The 19,603-nt window shown below is 34.1% G+C and overlaps 2 protein-coding genes across 2 annotated transcripts; both read left to right on the top strand.

Moving 5' to 3' along the window:
• The first annotated feature begins 4,647 nt into the window (after nucleotides 1-4,647).
• LOC148620130 (uncharacterized) lies at nucleotides 4,648-10,297 on the top strand. The gene is made up of 5 exons (XM_088580716.1): nucleotides 4,648-4,808; nucleotides 4,927-4,970; nucleotides 5,122-5,187; nucleotides 5,449-5,503; nucleotides 9,208-10,297. The coding sequence occupies exons 1-5, from the start codon at nucleotides 4,746-4,748 to the stop codon at nucleotides 10,156-10,158; spliced, it is 1,179 nt and encodes a 392-aa protein (XP_088436842.1). The 5' UTR covers nucleotides 4,648-4,745; the 3' UTR covers nucleotides 10,159-10,297.
• Nucleotides 10,298-13,139: 2,842 nt separating this feature from the next.
• LOC148620129 (QRFP-like peptide receptor) lies at nucleotides 13,140-16,089 on the top strand. Its single transcript, XM_088580715.1, has one exon. It carries the CDS (start codon nucleotides 13,944-13,946, stop codon nucleotides 15,252-15,254), a length of 1,311 nt encoding a protein of 436 aa, XP_088436841.1. The 5' UTR covers nucleotides 13,140-13,943; the 3' UTR covers nucleotides 15,255-16,089.
• The last annotated feature ends 3,514 nt before the right edge of the window (nucleotides 16,090-19,603 follow it).

The following is a 19,603-nucleotide window of genomic DNA, read 5'->3' as shown; positions in this document are numbered from 1 at the left end:
GTGCCCTATCCCTTTTTCATTTCATCATCATTTCATGTTCATTTTATCATCAATTTCATGTTCATCGTCTGAATATAGCTGAAATATTGCTGCTCGGACGTTAAACCCCAACACACAAAACAAACAAAAAAGTAAACCAAGAGGTATCATTTTGCTATCAAAAAGTCACTGCAAAATGCCATTAACAGTGACAATAATAAAAATATGAAATGCAAAAAAAATACTGGCAGACTACCACATGTAGTGCCGTCTTAGAGCGTCAGAAATTGTGTTGAGTAACACCCCAACTTCCCAATTTTAGAAATATTTCAGAGAAGCCGAAAGTATACTTAATATACCCAGAGCCTAAACGAGAGGCTAATTTTCGACGGATCTCAACCGTGCGTCTAAGGCAGCGGGAGTTCCACGAGATACAGAATGTGTGCTAGGTGGGGACACCAAACCAAACAGATCAGCCGAAAATCCCAGCGATCAATGTTCAGATGTGTCACCGGGACACACGCTCCAGTAGATATTATGTTTGGCTTGACTTATAAATGCAGGATTTCTCAGACTGCACGAGATCTCGGTGGATAAAAGTTCCTATTGTTGCAAAATATATATCTGAGTCCGTTATTACTACTTATAATTTTTCATAGATAGTTCATTTAATTTTTGTATCACGTTTTATATATTAATATTTATCATGAAATATTTCTTGGTATCAGAAATCTATGATTATTTAGGTTGCACAGTCATCATAGTATTTTGGGTTGTCTCCCTTGTAATTAAGATGAATTTGAAAATCCGTTTGAATATCATTTCTTTTTCTTCAATAATAATTTACTCAATTGTTTGATTGTTGGTAATTTGTTATACATGACATGGTGGATTCAAGAGATCATGGGTTTAGACCCCTTTCGTGGTAAATTTAGTAAAATTTAAAAGATGTCAGTGGATCGCCCCCTTCAATTATGATCTGCACCTGCAATTTTATACATGTTATTTTTTTCTATTTATAACATAAGAATTATAGTTTTGTTTTTTCTCAGTGCGGTCTACGGGTTTTAGCAAAGGGGTGCGGGGCAGAGTCTGGGATACGACGTCAAAAAAAATTAAAGAAAGGAACGATTTTGGGCGCTTATGGCGACTATTGCACTAAAGCAAGAGTTACTTAGTGACGATGTATAACATATATACTACATGTTGGTTTAGGCATTATTCAATATTTTAAATTATTGTTGTTATATTATTCATAATTTACACTTATTATATGGTCACTTTACATTGCGTTTCCGAACAATAAAGAACAAAAAATCATTTTTGTTTCTTTAACATACAGTTCAGCCCTTTACCCAAAGTCTACCCAGACGTAAAGGAGGTCACGTTGGCAGGAGTCCGACCCAAGAAACCTGAAAATGAAATTCCGATACACATACAAAAATACCCCAAAAAGCAACTCGGACATAACAAAAAAAAAAGGCTAGAATATTAAAATCGTTAACATTCCAGTGAATTCTATAACTTGCAAGGGGCTTTTAGGAAAGTCCTTTTCGAATTTGTTATTCTGTTAACATAATCACTGGCCTAGACTGTCAAATTCATCACATGTACATGGAGTCATAACATACTTTGTCCCCCTTCCTTTTTCTCACACCCCCCGAAACAATTATATTTCCTATAGTAAACCGCCAAAATCAAAGAGAAAACTTAACAGAGTGATAGAATTTGATGGTTCATGATTATTAAGCAGAAAATATAAATTTTTCAGGAGGATCATGCCCCATGTAACTGTGACGTTTAAAATTTCTTGTCCTTTATATGTAGGACCTACTAGGTGTCTTTTTTTTTATAATGGTGATACACCGTTCTCTCTGGGACAGGTTCAGAATTTTTTTTAAAAAGGGGCACTCTATCGTTACTTTTGGTTAAATACGCAAAATATTTATTGAAAAAAAATTCGACTAAGAGAAAGGGGCACTCCCTGGATCTGTCCCTGTCTAGATTGAGAAGAAAAAAAACGCACTTAAAACACAAAACAAAATAAAAAAACTTGGAAATAAGTATAAGACTGGGGATGGCTGAAAGCTGAAGTGATTCGACAGCAATGCATCAGGTGCCTTTAAACATTTAGTTTTGGTGTAAACAGAGCACGTACATGCATTATCATTTTTACCGCAGGGTATGGTATACACACAAATAATGTGGAAAAGTGGAATATTCTGTTCTATTCTATTTAATTCTGTAAACGGGTTATTGAATTCTTTTGACGGCATCTGTTGTAATTTCAAAACACAAAATTCTTTACAGAACAAGAACTCTTTTTTGCCAACATCGTTTGTTTCGTGTGCGCGTGCTTTGCCAAAAATAAATACTTTATTTTAATTACTAATCATGATCCTGCAAACTATACGTAAATCATACATTCCACGCAAACACATGTTTCGTCAAATAAAACAGTATATCAAATTCCAGAAATTGATTTTAAAAAGGGGAGTCCCGATGAAAAGGGGATTCCAGACTTTTTGCTAAGTTTCTCTATTTTTGCAATTTGCAAAATTTTCCAACCCCATAACCCCCCCTCTTCCCCTTGAATGCCTTTTATTTAATTTCAGCCGCCACTTGTGTCGTTGCATGCCTTTAGCAGTTTAAGAAAGCGTTTAAACACAACACATGATTTTTTTAAAGAAAAACATGCAATATTTGACTTTTTGGAAATTTGAAATTGCAAGATTTTTATGCCTAAATTTGAACTTTACAACCCGGAAATTTCGACTGTAAAAAAAATCCTTGATACACTTCCGTATGTTTCCCCAACTAGAGATGTAAGATATACGAAAGTTATATTGGGTAAGTCCTGGTAGACAAAACTTCCATATGGTAAAACGCGGTTTATGAAATGTCACAAGAGTTTAATTTTACTTGTAGGATTCTCTATATCTCATATTTGCCTGGTACGCATGTTTCGTTTTGTTTTTTTTTTTTTTTAAATTACGAATGACTAATCCAAATCACATTAGGTCCCTATTTCAATTCTTGTAAAACAAATGTAATGTTGCATTTTAGATAGAAATGTCACTTCATGAAATCAGACTATAGACAAATAATTTAAGGCGGTATGATCTGAAATAGACGAAGTTAGGTTTTTCATTTATGGAGAGAATATCTTTAAAAAATATTCACATATACGCCTATAGAGGGGCTTGTTATCTTTTAATATGAGGGAGTTCAACTACATAGTTAGAAAAAAGTATGGGAAATGTTTCAATATTTTAAGAGTTGAATTAATTAATGGTCTCAGGCGCGAATTCACTATTATACGATTCCGGCGTACACCCCCCTCTTCCTATTTGGGAATTTTGATTTTTCCAAAATTGTATTGCCTCGCAATTCTATATGTTTGCGCCCCGAACCTGAAATTCTGTATCCGCCACTGGGTCAATTATTGAAAACTGGTTATGGGTTTAATTTTGGTCTACTGGCGTGGGGCGAAGATTTTCTTTCGAAGTTCCTTATTGGCTCATTAATTTAAAGCAAATGTCCAGTTGTTCAATGTAAGATACTTTTTTTTCGAAACATCCGTCAATTAAATGATATAACAACGATTAGTTCAATCATTAGATTTTTTTTCAAACAAAGTAATCATCAGCTGCATACTTATTTAAATATTAAAAACGTCAACAATATAAATTATGTTGAATATGTCACCCATTAAAAATTTTGTACAAATGCGTGTAATTATTTCATTTTGCTGTTAATTAATGAATGGTTTAAACAAGAAAATGGGAAAAAAGCATTAACACACGTGTTTTACGCATTTAAAAGATGTCTACTCTCGAAAAGTACAGTATGATTCTTTAAAGCAACGAATTTAGTCGACGACGCGACCAAAACAAAACATTTAAGAAAAAACTAAAATTCAACGTTGTGTAACTAACCACGTGTTGCTTAAGTTATAGACTTAAGTAAGTATCATAATGAATATTCGACAAGCTTTTATCCATCATAGCATTATAGATGTATCACGACTAAAATTTCTTCGGCCGCAAAAATAAAAAAAAAATAAAAAAAATTAAGATGTCATCTTGTAATGCCTAAATAATTTCGTGATATTTAAGTTATACGGAAATAAATTGAATACATTTGGTGCACTGTTTACGATTAAGGCTAGACTTAGTTTTGTTTTCTTTATTCTTTTAAACAATATTTATGTATAACTTCTCGGATAAAACATATCATAAGAGGTCTATTTCATTGAATTTTTCTAATATTCGGCGTCTAAATTTTTATGTATAAAGTGTGCCAGGTTGTTGAAAATTAAAGTTTAAAAATTACGTATGAAATAGTACAGCTTAAAGAAGTATACCACTAGAAAATCTACCAGAAATCCGCTACAGCGAAATTGTTATAAATTTGTTAAAAATAAAAAAAATCCATGTCTAAGTTTGAATTACAATTAATTACTGTTAAATTTACTAAAAAAAGAAGGACAAATATATTTTTTGAAGACAAGATGTTAATTTTCGCAATTGGCAATAATTTTCTCCGATAGCTTTTTGAATCAATATAAGTCAAAACCCAAAGCAGTATGATAAAATTTTGCATTTCTTTCTATTCGATTTTCCTGTCACAATAATTTATTTTTATCCAGACTGAACAGGTGGTGACGTCACGCGCACTGCATTATGGGATATAAACAACAATAATCTGGCGAACATGTCATAATTAAAATGTAGTTTTTATGATATTTTGTGTCTATTGTTGATATGGACGAGATGGGCGAACGAGTCTTTGCCGCAGAACGAATTTTGAAGAAGAGGATCCGAAAGGTAAGTCGATTACTTTGTTCCCTTTGTGTTTATTGGCGCGATTTATCCCCCACACAGACAAGCTTGATCAACCTTCGGCCTACTTAGCCATTCAAATTTATTTATTTGTCTTTTGCAGTCGAAAGTTGAATACTTCGTCAAATGGAAAGGTTGGTCGCCAAAGTAAGTACAACTTTATTTATGAATTCGCTACATGTAAGCTTGTCTCTTCCCAATAGCAATTGAAATTTTTGAAATCGCATGGTTTATTCAAATTAAATACGGGTTATTTAAATTATCTCTCTTTGCGATCGTTGGTTCTATTTTATTACAGATACAACACATGGGAGCCAGAGGAAAACATATTGGATTCCAGACTGATTGTTGCCTTTAATTCAAGGTTCGTAAAATAACCTTTTGTCTTTCTTGAGCAAAACCGTTAGTCAACGTACTTTTTGTCATTTAAAAAATGTTACTTTGTTAAATGATTCATGACTAAGTCCCTTTTTTTTAAACACTTTCCTTTCAAAGGACGACACTTGTCATTAAATTCAATTCTTTGTGCATATGAATTGTGATTTAATTTAATATGTCCCGTTGTTTCCATCGTATATATATACTAATGTATATGTTCGAGTAATGAAAAATTATTTTTTTTTAGTGATGATGCTCTGCCTAAAAAGAGAGGTCCAAAACCCAAGAAGCAGAAATTGCAGGTAAAATGAACTTTCCATCCAACTTTTTTTTTAATTTATTGTCATTTGAAATAAATGTTAATAATTAAAAATATGCCTTGTTTGCCAACACCTGCTGTCATAAATATGCTTTGCATTAAAAATTGTAATTTGATAAATTGTAGTACTGATGTAGCAATTGAGAGACTCCTTATACAAATGAATGTCATGATGAAATGGAGTTGAGCTATGTTCTTAACACAAATTCAAATGTCTATGTTTAAAAGTACATTGCTTTATTTTTATATAATGTATATGCAAATTAAAATTTAAAGTAGAGCAAACAACTCCGATACCTCATTTGCATTGGTATAATTCAATATTAAATAGGAGAAAGGATGGAGAAATAAAAAAAAATACTAACGTTAAATTTTGTTTTATATAGTACTTTTTCATTTTGTAATTTTGTAGATATACATACATGTATGTGTATTTACTTAAACATATTTAATTTGGGATTTTGTAGCTTTTAGTAAGAGATGAAACAAAAGCACATTTTATTGCTTTATTATGTTATGTTGTTACCGAAATTTTGCAACGGAATTTTTTCTTTAGAATTAATTTTAATTTTCAATCAAATTTTTTTTTCATGTTTTCAGTGGTGCCTTAAGTATATGTTAGTATTGATTAGTCCGGTAAATGTGATTGTGATTTACTCTGAATTCGTGAAAGATGAAGAAATATTTTACTACCCAAAATGGACAAACCGTAGAGCCAATAAAGGTGTCGAAATTAGACGAAATAAAGCTTTAAGTTACTTCGGTTACCCGTTTATATTTATTGGAACTTCATTTTTTAGGTCATGTGCTTGTTTTTTTTAACAATTACTTCACCAGCCATTATCGTTATTTTGCATTTCTGCAAAAGACAAACTATTTCGCGCAAGGCCTTCAAAAGTTATAGCAAAATGGTCTTCCTTGGTTAAAGTCATTTACGAATGCCCTTTTATGTAAAACATATCTTTATTCAGCAGCGGAACGCGAAATAATGCATTCTTTGTCATCATTTAAATTATAACAATAACAATTATAGACTAAGGATTTGAGGTCAAGGATATAAAACAAAAAGCAATCACGGAACAGATCAAGGCGCGAAATAGTTTATAATTCGTTGGAGATCAAGTTTTACCAATTTGATAAAAAAAAATCCTGAAATATAAACGTTCATGTGGTGTGTTAATGAAGTTAAATAATGACTGATATTCATTTTTAAAATTAGAAAAAAATGAAAAATGACATTGTCAGGGGCAGTCAACTTCCTTAACGCTTAAAACAAAAAAAGAAAAGAGAAGGATTTTGATGACTTTTAGTTGCACCGGGGGAGGGGGGGTGTTACTCCATTTAAAAATAGTTGGGTATATTTGTGCCGATTAAGGTGGTCAAACCGGATCCTGTTCTTGACCCTGTAATTTGGAAAGCATTACCTATCGGTGGCACACCTTGGTGAAATGTTATATTGCTATACTGAAATAATTGCATCACTGATAAATTAGTTAACATGTGTTAAGTGATTTATAAAAATACGATAAAGTTAACCTGTTATTGCCCAGGGTAAAAAATGGACCGTGTACTGCGACACACACACACTACTACAATCTTAGAGGAAGTAACTCCCAGGCAGTTGCAGTTAATCAGTCAAGACGCTTCAAAAAGAAACTATGTTCTTCTAGTCCGTTTGCTGTATCTTTCCAAGGCAAAAACCTCACCGTTGTCCCGTTCTTATACACGATGTAGCTTTCGACTTTGAAGGACGTATTCGCTACTGGATATACTAAAAAAAATCAACAAGACGTACTCGGACAATATTTTTTCACACACTCTCATGAGTACACCCACAATTTAGTGTTGGGCACAATAAGCTTTCTTTAAAAAAGATATAAAAGAAAATCAGGTCACTTGCCCTCTCATTTTTTTTTATCGAGAATGATTGAATTTCGGGAAATGTGTATTTTAGAACTATGCACTTCGAAAGAACCCGCTACTTACTTGATCTCCAATTTATCACATGTATAGCAAAACTGTCGTTCTTTTTTCAAACCACTGAAGTGCAAGACCTTAAAAAATGCCCTTTCATTTAATTCTAGGTTCGTGAGATAACCTTTTTTCTTTGTCCATTGTTGTTCAACGTATCCATTTGTCATTTTAAAATGCTACTTTGTTAAATGATAAATTACTTAGTTTATTTTAAAAGTTTTCTTTAAAAGGTCATTAAATGCTTTGTGCTTATGTATTTTTTTTAAATCTAAATTATTAAATTGAATATTAAATCAAGCTTTTTTACCTTCCTGATTAATATACACGATCGGACATGTGCCAAGTCGAGAGGACTTTTATGGAGGGTAGCGTAGTTAAAGATTTAATTTCAATTAGATTGAGCCTTTTTACCGTCCCCACATACTAGTGAGTAATACATTTTGTATTGTTTAAAAGAGAGTAATTTATCTGGGTCTTGCGAATTTGCCTATAATAAGACACCTCCCCGATAAACGCATGATGTTGTCAATCAAGGAATTGTCTACTGTCCATAAGAAAAGTTAAAAATCTATTTTACAGTGTATAATATTTTTTTTTCACAATTTAAAAAAATCTGCTTAAATGCAGGGCATTTCCTTAAACTCGAATGGAATTTAGTATCGATTTCGGTGAGACTATTATTATTTTCCGGTGAAACTTCCTTCTACAAACATATATATATATACTGCTTATAGATTGTCTTTCTATCTGTATATATGTGTGGTACTACGACAATTCAAGATTCAATTAAACAATATCTCATAAAGGGGAAAAAGGGCTATAACAAGGTGGAAAAGGGGGAGGGTAAAGAGAACAGACAGCGGAATATTTAGGCAGTTCCATGTGGCAATATCCACTTCCGATTGAATCCCACTTGCCGACGATCTCTAAGTCAAGTTCAGGCTATAAATAGCATTCATTGACATAAATGTAACTTAATGTACATGTACTACAGCCGACAAAGATAAAACGACTGAATACATCTGCCGCGTCTGGTAACATTTTTTCTGTTAGTGTTACATGTACCCATTATTTTTTTATGAATTATGATGACAAAAACATACGCCAGCCTAATACTGATACGATTGATTTTTTTTTTACATAAATTTTGGTTAAGTAAGTGATCAACTCGCGTCGTATCGTTATTCAGTGCTTAATTAGTTTCAAAGAGGAGTTGTCGCATCCACTGTATCCAGAGAAAGTGAATAGGTAGTATCTCTTTCGACTACATGTATAATGCAGGGTCACGCGGTCACAATTTTTCTGACGATACAAAATCGCCATTAACGTGCGTAAAGACATTACGAATGTCCCGAAACTTGTGAACAATGTATTAGAAAATTCGGTCCATTAAACTCCCAAACTGCGGTGATTCAATTTTTTAGACCTTATTAATTTTCTACATTCAAATTCTTCTGCAGACCTTTGATGTGACTGGGTGAATAATTCAGTCCGAACTATATTCTTTATGTAAGGACTTTTGAACATTTTCAAGTTTAATCGTTGTCTTATTCTTTGTTCAAAGAATCGTTTCTTATTCATAAAATATAGCATGTGCTTTAGCTTATAGCTGTATAAAATTTGTTTATTTTAATATCTATGTACTATTAGCAATATTGATGCTAAGAGGAGGTTCCTGCATTCTGCAACATGTGTTATTATTTTTTTTGATAGGAAAACGAGGCAGCTGGGAAAGAAAACAACACTTCCGATAGCGATTCGGAAACTGACGACGAGGATAACGACGATAACAAGGACTCGAGCGATGAAACGGGAAATTCCACAGACAATTCTTTCAGTCGAGTAGAGCCAGCGAACCGTAAACATGACGGGAACGACGAAAGGTCAGATGAAATGAACAATGAGAGACGTGAAAACAAATATGATAAAAAGTCTAGCAAATCGGATGGAGATGGAGAAATGACTGACGACAGCGATTATCCACTTCCGCCGACACTTCTTCCAATGAATGTTAGAGGTAGACCAAGGGGACGAGTCGGACGACCAAGAGGAAGGCCTCGTGGCCGACCTGCATTATCGCGTAAAGACATTGGACCGCCTCCATTACAGGTTGTGTTAAGAAGTAGAGGTAGAGGCAGGCGTGCAAGAGGTATTTTAAGGGGAGTGAGAGGTGTAAGACGAGGACGAGGTCGCGGACCCGGTCGTCCTTTCGGTCGTGGAAGTGGGCGTGTTGGCCGACCGCCGTTGAATCTCAGAGCCGCAATAACTCGAGGAAATATTCATTCCATTCGTAGAAGCAATTTGAACATAATTAGTAGCATGGAACGTAAGAAACAATTAAAGGAAAAAGCGCAGCGAATCAAAAACCTTTTAAATAGAAGCAATGAGTCTAAACATTCAAATCACGACGAAGGTTCGGAGGGCCAGACAAGCCCAAGAGATGTGCGAAAAAATCCTTTCTTTGAACGAACTTACAGACCCGTCGAGGTTAAAAACTATTGGACGCCCCCTTCTAATATCAAAAGTGTTCTGGACCAAGTTAAAATTACTGATGTTACCACAGACGATGCAACAATAACAATTCGAGAAGCTTCGATGGAAGACGGGTTCTTTAAAAATAGAGATGAAAGTATAGGATCTCCGTCTTCCAAAGATAGCGAATGAATGGTTGTGATGCTTGGGTTGTATATGAACGTCGTGAATTATTGGTGCTAAATGATGATGTTTGTATTGTGTATGCTTGGGAGTCATTCTTGGTGCATTTCGAAGTATATGGGATTCATTAAATGATAAAATGTTCAAATGTATCATCAATATAAAATCTCACTTATTGATAAAATGTTTTAATGTACCTCATAAACATAATGTGGTCTATTAGGATGGGAGTATGTAACTGTCGTTTTCAATATCCCTGCATTCCAACAATGTAGAATCTACGTATATTTTTCATTGATAATGCCCAAACGTCTTTTGCATCCATGGGCATGTAGACCTTCGAAGTTTAACTAGTTAGTGTCCATATCAGTATTGATGCACTTCTTGTCTTGAAAAGAAGGATTTTTCTCTGTATGGGCGTTGAATGTATACATATACTATCAGTCAATCACATTTAATACGACGAAACATGGGTGAGCCGAATTCTGAATAAATTAAATGCTTATTTACAGACATATTCTGAAGTCTGTCCATACCAGTATCAATGAAGCGTGAACTTGAGTACACTAGAGCCTGCTAACCTTCAGTCAAAGAGGGGTTCGGTTTTTGGACGGGTTGCGAATGGTCTTGCGAATGGTCTTGTATAATGGTGAATGTCGGTCGGGCTGGCGACGGGAAAATATTTTCATAATATTTTTCTCAGCAATAATAAATCACAGCGGCTGGATATTTGGTTCGCAACTTCAGTATGGGGATCCCATACTTGAGATGCGAGTTCAGGTTTGTTGTACTGCTTGTTTACCGACCTTACGGCAACCCGGCCATTTCTGTCTTTGACTCATTTTTAAGTGTTATGCTTCTGAAGTGTTCTTGAGCAAACGATATTCATGTGTCACTTAGAATTTTACTTTTCCTTCTGAATGATTCTATGTAGGGACTGTATGTAGTACTTAAGGGGGTAGACCTAGGGTAAGGGATATAACTCTTGAAATCAGTATTGTGTTTGTATCATATTCAAATTTTACCAAAATATATCAAGCTTTCATTTGAAACAGAATGAAATCAGTCCAAGGTACTTTGATGCTTACATGAGATTGATGTAAAATGCTGAAAATAAACCTTTCAATGATTTGTAAGAGTTGTGTCCTTACCTTAGGTTTACTTCCTTAAAGGAATTTCCAATTATGGGAAAACTTCACGCCAGGAGTATATTTTACAAGTGAAGTGTTTTTTTTTTCAAATAGTAGATAATGTTGTTTAAAATACAAGTAAATACACGTGTTGACATGCATACAAAAGGGTCAACAAAATTTTCCAACGAAATGAGCACCAAGTTGTACAAAAGCATAAAAAGCGACTACATATCTGTACATAAGTGATGCTAAAGTAGCACTATAAAATAACCTTGGTAAATTTATGGTATCCCCTGATAGTGCCCTTTCTTCGTGACGTGTGCATATAAATCGATCCCTTTCGTATTTTGCTTGGTCGATTTGAATTGAGGACTTTATATTTATTTGGATAAAATATTTTATGGAAGTGCTTTAAAAATGTTGTCATCCTAGTATAGTTGCGAATATTTTGTCGTTCCCTTCCGGGACTCGAACGCTATTATGCACCAAGTTCAGCGCACTACATCACTCGATCAGCGGATTCATTTGGGTTCTGGGGTTAGGACACCCCCCTCCTTATAGGAAAAGTTAGTATTCTTGGCAAAGATTTGCAGACAGTAATCTGGAACTCACTTTATCTCCGGAACCCTTCTTTTAAAAATATCTCGTTTCGCCCATAATAGCGGTCAGGAAAGAATAGAATAAACGAGCCATTTCTCTCTAAAATGGTTACCTTTATTTTAACAATCAAGGGATTTTTTTTAAATGTATTACTCTTTTCATCAATATTTTTTCCTTAATATATTTAGAATAGTGTTTTATATTTATCGACTATAGGGTTTGTAAGTCTCGTCATGTGACTCCGTGGTTTAACGAGAATGGGTCCTAGTCTACCATTCAAATGCTTAGAGATTTGTTATTTTCAGAGCGTTGGATTCAGAATATAAAAGCAAAACATATTTTCGTGTAAAAATACCAATAAAAATGACAATTATCTATTTCCACATGGTAAAAGTGTTAAGAAAAGCGTAAAATAGTAGATTTAACATTTTAATACAGCGTTTCGATTTCCCGGAAGTAAACAATAAAATGCAGACCAGTCTTCGGATTTAATACGTTCTTCATAAGAAATTCCGTTAAAAAATGAAACTAGAACGAGACTTACAGACCCTATTATTCGGCTTGAATTGTTTTTTTTTCTTCAGGATAATGAATCAATGTTAAAATTTGACAGACTCATTAGATTGATTGATTTGTTTATCTGTTATTGTTTTGATATCTATTGAATTAGGGTAAATATTCTGTCTAATATATATTTTAAAATGACACGATTTTTTCGAATACCGGGTATATTCCAAGACAACGCCCATTTTATAAGCGAGGGTGGGGTCTTGGATTTTCTGTCGAGTGAGAAAACCGGACGTAAATTTCATTTGAAAATCTACAATTTTAAGTAAGGGGAAAGTATTGCATATTTTTCTTCTTTCCATGACTTAATATTTTTAGATTTTTTTGTTCAAATAAAATCTCAGCCCCTCCTCGCTAATAATGAAGATGTGAAACTTATCGGTTCTATATTAAACGTATTTGTATAAACGTGTTGGGTTTTGAACAATAGGGAACATATATGAAAGTGTTTAACTTATACTACTCAAGCAGAATTTCCACAGTCAAGTAGTTTTTCGCACAGGTACTTGGGGTCGGGATTTTTTTTGTTTTTGTTTTTGTTAAAAATAAAATAAAATACAAAATTATGTGTTATAATAGCAAATATTGCACGTATTCTATCCATATGAAGTTTTCTGATATATGGGGGTCGACTGGTATGTAGTCCTACATGTATATACCAGTCGACCCCCATATATCAGAAAACCTCATATGGATAGTATAAGTGCAATATTTGCTGTTATAACACATAATTTCGTATTTTGTTTTCTTTTTAACCAAAAAAAAAAAAAAATAAATAAAAAAATCCCGACCCCAAGTACCTGTGGTTTTTCGCGCCTATTTACGCCATTTTTGTCACAATACCAAAGTGTTCTTGTATTGGATCAGTTAAGTTTCGATATCATTTCCTAAACCAAACAGCTAATATTGTCTCCGACAAACAGTTTATGCAATACATTTTGGTGTAAACAAATATGTATCAATGATATAAAGGAATTGTAACGAATGTCCTCCGCCGACGTAAGCTTCCCGGAAATCCGATTCCGGATCAGATATCCATATTGACCGGCCAAAAACCTTAAAGTGCTCAATTTACTGAAGAAGTTATCTTAATCGAACATATGGTGCTTATCATCGTCTGTTAGTATTACAATTCAGTCTGTAGAAGCCTCCGGAAATAGTGTTATGGATCCATGACGTCATTTTTGTAATGACCAGTTTTAAATTACTTCGTAGTTGAATTTTTCAATTTTGTATAATGATTTCGGAAGTACAACACAGCAGCGAAAAAACTGAATAAGTTTGGTCACATGATATTGCGACATGCAATTGAAGGATGCGTTTATAAATACTTTTCTAGCAACAGAACAGTTCTAGAATGAAAGCTTGACAACAGGCTATAAACTTCACGAGAAAACATCTTTAATTCGATCTTTTATCGCATAACAGTTATCGAACTTTCGATTTATCCTTATGGTGAATGAATAAATCAACGTGCAATCGTAAGTTAAAAGGATGATGACCAGCGAAGGACAACTGGAATATTCTAGCACTTCAGCTGCATTGGATTATAACACAGATGGAACGTACTCACCTAATAACACCTCCACTGAATTGCCCATCTTCAATAACTCGACTGTACACGGTGGAGGTTCCATTTCTCACGATGCTCTCATTGCTTTCTTCAATAGCTTACATTGTTGTGAAAATATGACAAATCCGACATGTACTTTCCTGAAAGGATTTCTAAAAGGAATGTTTATGTTACCCAACCAAGGCGACCTCAGCAAACCACTTCAATATGTTTTAGTGACGCTTTATGTCTTGATAATTGCAGTTTCAATAACTGGAAACTCACTTGTCCTTTTGACCTTCATTTTCAACAGACACATGCGTTCTACTACTAATATCTTCATAGTTTCTCTAGCCGGGAGTGATATTTTACTATCAATAAGTACTGTGCCGTTTGATATTGGGCAAATTATTTCCCAGCATTGGAAGTTTGGGCGATTTGCGTGTAAAATTGTTCCATTTATGACCACATTCTCTGTAGGATGCAGCTCTTTGACGCTGTGTTGCATCGCCCTTGACAGATTCTATGCCATTGTTTTCCCATTCAAACTTCAGGTTTTTCAAACACGATTCAAAATGACACTAATTCTTTCAGCGGTTTGGGTTCTATCTGCATTATCTGGAATTCCACAGGCAAAAAGCTATAAGCTTGTGGAATTCTCGCCTGTTTGTGGCGAAACGATCCAAAAGTGTTTATATCCTAAGAATGAAACACCACAACAGCAGTTTTTACGATTGTGGTTGAGCTTCGGGATATTGTTCGTATTCCCCTTGATGGTTATGGGAATTTTATATGGAATTATTATACAGAGGCTTTGGGGAAAGAACACCATTATCCCAACATCAAACGCTAACAAATCAGACAGCGTCCGTCTCCGCCAAAAAAAGCGCGCAATCAAAATGTTGGTAACAGTCATTTCTTTATTCGTCATTTGCTGGTCTCCATTGCAAATGTTCAACATTATTACGGAAAAGAACCAAACAAAAAATTCCGTCGAAGTTCATATTATCAAAGTCTGTCTTCAATGCCTTGCAATGAGTAGTGGGTGTTATAATCCTATCGTGTATGCATTTATGAATGAAAAATTCAGGAAAAGTTTTGCCATTTTCTTGCTTTGCAGAAAGCGACACATTCGCATTCATCCTTTGACGAAGCAAAAGGATGAAGACATATCGAGAAAGCTTGCACAGCTAAAAAGCGAAAGTAAATGTGTTGTAGACAGAATCACGGGGACTGACGAGTCCCATATGTAGTGACTATGGAACAAAAAATCTCGGGGACCTGGCGAGTCCCATATACATTGACAAACGAAGAAGGAATCACGGGAACTGGAGAGTCCTTTAATGTATATTTACTATGAAATCACGGGAACTGGAGAGTCCTACATGTATAGTTACTATGAAATCACTGGAACTGGCGAGTCCAGTATGTATAGTTAATATGGAATCACGGGAATTCGCGAGTCCTATATGTAATGGATATTGAATCATGGGAACTGGCGAGTCCCATATGTAGCGAGTATTGAATCATGGGAACTGGCGAGTCCCGTACGAAGTGACTATTGTACAAGTTCTATGGTATTCTTGGTATAACTGAACATTTGTTAATGTATTTCATTGGACATCTGAGGGAATTTCGTATCGATGTTGTACTGTCTTTTCATCTGTTTTTTATTGTTTTTTTTGTGAATTCAGGAATGGAATAATATAATCTGAATCAGAATTAATCATTTTCATTATTTGTGAACATTTTGTTCGGCGTAGAATGCAACCAAACCCCAACCTACGGGTGACTGAAGCCCTTGCGCACTGTTACCTATTTATCTATAGTATATGTCTTTGCAAAGCATGCACTTTTTAATATAAAATGTAACTAATTGATCTCTTTCAGAAGTGTTCCCTAGTTCCATTCAAACTGAAATTGTCTTTCCGTCACGTGAACGTCCCGAGATATATGATCGAGAATAGAAAACAAACCTGTAAAAGTTCTGGATGGAATAAATTCAGATAAACTTTTTTGATCAGCGCAATTTATACATGCTTTCAAGTATGTATTATCGCAAGTTGCCACAAACGTACAAATAGAACGCCTTGGTAAAAGTTAATCTGAACGGTGCTTGCGCTATTTGTCTGTTAATAAAATAAAGATCCTAGTTGTACTTATTTTTTTTCACCTTCCGTGGCGGATCCAGGGATATGGGTTTCGTGGGTTGCACTAGAAGCACCCTTAAAATTTAAGCAAAAATGAGCAAATAATTACAGCATTTTTTTTTTCATTTTTTTAGCAACCGCTGACCTTGCCAACTTCTTTCTTTGGGATAATAAACTGTGCTTTTTGTTTAACTTAAAAAAAAATATTGCGCCATTTATATGTTTCAATCTTATTTCCTATATTCTGTGAACTTGCTTAACAGAACCATTCTATTGACACACTCTCATCACGTTCCTGGTCTGTTTTAAACTTTAAAAAATACTGCCTTCGGCGTCTCTCCGATTTTAATTTTATTTAAATTAATCCCATACTTGTCAGCTGTATGTTCTGCACGGACAAATAACCCAAAACCATCAGTTCAGGACTTCAGCCGCGTTGCAATCTAGAAAATTGTATGACCATTTCAAAACTATTCCATTTTCGAAAGAAAATAAAATTTATTTCCGAAACTTTCTAATATTTTTGAATTAACAAATACAACATGTATATGTAAAAAAAATACATTAAGACCAGTTTATTAGTTACTGAAGCCTTTGTGAGAAGAGCTGAAGCAGAGAGACTTCGATCAATACTAACAGGAACATATTTTACATTTCCCACACGTCTTTATTTTCTACGTCTGTGTGTATTGTTTGAGTCAATTAGTGTGTTGCCTATTTACTTGGTCAAAACTTTGTCCCTCGTTTATCCTACTCCTCTATTAATCATAGCCTCCTTGCATTACATTGACTCGAACTGAATTAATAGTGGATTTTGTCCGGGTTCATAGCAACGGCCAACATTCGACCCGGCTAACCATTCAGTGTCAGGTATAAATTTTCAGAATAAAATAATTATGTTTAAATTAAAGCGATCATCATTTAATCAACAATGGAAATTTGATTATTATTAATCAGCAGCTTTACATGACTAATCTTGCTAATACCACAGACTTGCTACTGATGATTGGGGTTTTGAACGGTTTTGAATACCCTTACGATTCTCCCACGAACGCCCCTTACGGAGATACTGTTAGTTGTTGATGGTAGTGGAGCCCACCCTTTGGGATACCTGACCAAAGAACTTGTAGTATGTCCTACGAACGGCTGGGATGCTGTACGTGTTGACGCTCTAACCGACTCGACTGTTGTGAAAGAGGATAGTACATTTGCTATCAGGTGGATACGTGCCATCAACCAACATTTTGATTCCCAATTCGTACGACAGGAAGGAAGCCTTGCTATGTTTGAACGATTTTTTTTTTCAATTTTTTACCCGACTTTTATGTATGGCATGCAGTACTAACAAAAATTATTGCCTATGGTACCTGCTACGCCCCTGACTTAAAAGAATTTGTTCTAAATTCTTTTGGTTGCAGATCTAGAAACCGGTATGATACAGAGTACCTACATATATTGACAATTTTAAACAGTTCTATACAGAAATTTTAGACCTTTAAGGAACTTTAAAGTGTTCACACTCATACAGTTTGAAAGAATAAGACATTCTTGAAGAATTTGACTGATGTATATATAAGTTTTTGAATAATTTTGACTGAAATATATAAGTCGCAGTCACCCACATGGTAGTTATATTACAAAAAATGACATTTTAGTCAATAATTATAGACTCTCATGGAAATCTTATCAAAAGTGCTCACAATCATACATTTTGCAAGAATAAGATATTTTTAAAGAATTTTGACTCAAATAAAGGTGTCACAATCATCCACATGATAGTTATATTGAAAAATTTAGCATTTCAGTCATTAATTTAAGACCCTCATGGAAATGAAAAGTGTGCGCACTCATACATTTTGCAAGAATATGACGTTTTTAAAGAATTTTGACTCACATTAACATGTCACAGCCACTATATGATAGTTATATTGAAAAATTAAGCATTTTGATCATTAATTTTATACCCTCATTGAAATAAAAAGTAATTCCATTCATACATTTTGCAAGAATATGACATTTTTGAATAATTTCGACTCAAATTAATATGTCACAGCCACTGTATGATAGTTATATTGAAAAATTTAGCATTTTAGTCATTAATTTTAGACCCTCAGAAATTAAAAGTGTGGGCACTCGCACATATGCTGGAATATGACATTTTTGAAGAATTTTGTCAGAAATATGTGTCACAGTTACCCACATGATAGTTATATTGAAAAAAAAATTAGCATTTTAGTCAATAGTTTTAGACCATTATGAATTACAAAACTGCTCGAACTCAAACATTTTTCAGAATTTTTAGAATTTTACTTAAATACAGGTGTCACAGTCACTAATATGAAACCAACATGTTTAATTTCTACATTTTCTATATTAAAGACCATATGAGTAAATTGGAATTGTTCACACTCGTATTCATTGCTAAAAGTGGCATTTTGAAGAATTTTGACCGAAATATTTAGGTATCAGTCACCCATTTAATGCTATAATTGTCAATTTAACATTTTTTTAAAAAATGATTTGTGACCCTATGTTATTAAAAGTAGCTTTCACTCAAAAAGTACCTTGTCAATCTTGAACTTTGTGAGATTTATCAAACATCTGAAAGTTATCGGTTACCACTTTTACACTAAGAATAGAAACATTAACCTTTAACTTTATAATTAAATAATTTAATTTAACTAATATCACAGGTGTATGACAGAATGTAAAAAAATCATACTTGTAAACAATGATAATTTTGATGAGTGATGAGTGACTGGACCGTGATCGATGAAAATTTGAACATGAACAAGGATCGAGTGATTGTGGGATGATGATAACGACGAGCTGTAAATTTTGAAATCAAGATTTTTTTCCTAATCAGATTTGCTAATTTACATAAGTCACAGTTTCATTTATTAATCACGGACTTCCTGTTCTAAATTACATCACACAGAATAGAAAGATATAATGTCAGGAAATTTCCAGGGGTATGGCAAAATGTGTCATGGCCCAGGACAGCCTCTGTCAGGATTTCTATTCTATCTGCTGTCGTAGAACAAAAATCCTGACAGATTCTGACAGAATTTATTAGAGGTTACACAGGCAGATATTTTTCACATGAAATTCATGTCTATTGAACTTCACATGATTTTCACATGAAATTTATTTAACATTAATTGCATGTGGACAGCTTATGCGAATTTCACATGAAGGCTCGATTCACACGAATTTCATGTGAACTCTGACACAAAATTTATTTGCTCAGTTCAGGTGGAAACCATGTGAAATTTGTGTGAAAATCATGTGAAATAATTTTGCCTGTGTAGAAATAATCGCAACTGTACATACCAAGTTTTGTTCCAATCAGTCCAGTAGTTTCGAAGAAGAAGAACTTTGCATTTTAATGACGATATTGCCAAGTGATGGCAATAACCAGAGACCTATAATTAAAGGTCTATGCAAAAAAG

This window comes from Perna viridis, chromosome 4 (genome assembly GCF_037379345.1).
Source record: "Perna viridis isolate PV_CMFRI_1.1 ecotype Kerala chromosome 4, ASM3737934v1, whole genome shotgun sequence".
Classification (NCBI taxonomy): domain Eukaryota; kingdom Metazoa; phylum Mollusca; class Bivalvia; order Mytilida; family Mytilidae; genus Perna; species Perna viridis.
This window is presented reverse-complemented; position numbering and strand designations above follow the sequence as displayed.

Bases quoted from the DNA above. Each gene is read 5' to 3' on its own strand.
- LOC148620130 (XM_088580716.1), top strand. From the start codon at position 4,746: ATGGACGAGATGGGCGAACGAGTCTTTGCCGCAGAACGAATTTTGAAG. The intron at 4,971-5,121 runs GTAAGTACAACT...ATTTTATTACAG, and splicing joins TGGAAAGGTTGGTCGCCAAA to ATACAACACATGGGAGCCAG. The intron at 5,504-9,207 runs GTAAAATGAACT...TTTTTTTGATAG, and splicing joins CCAAGAAGCAGAAATTGCAG to GAAAACGAGGCAGCTGGGAA.
- LOC148620129 (XM_088580715.1), top strand. From the start codon at position 13,944: ATGATGACCAGCGAAGGACAACTGGAATATTCTAGCACTTCAGCTGCA.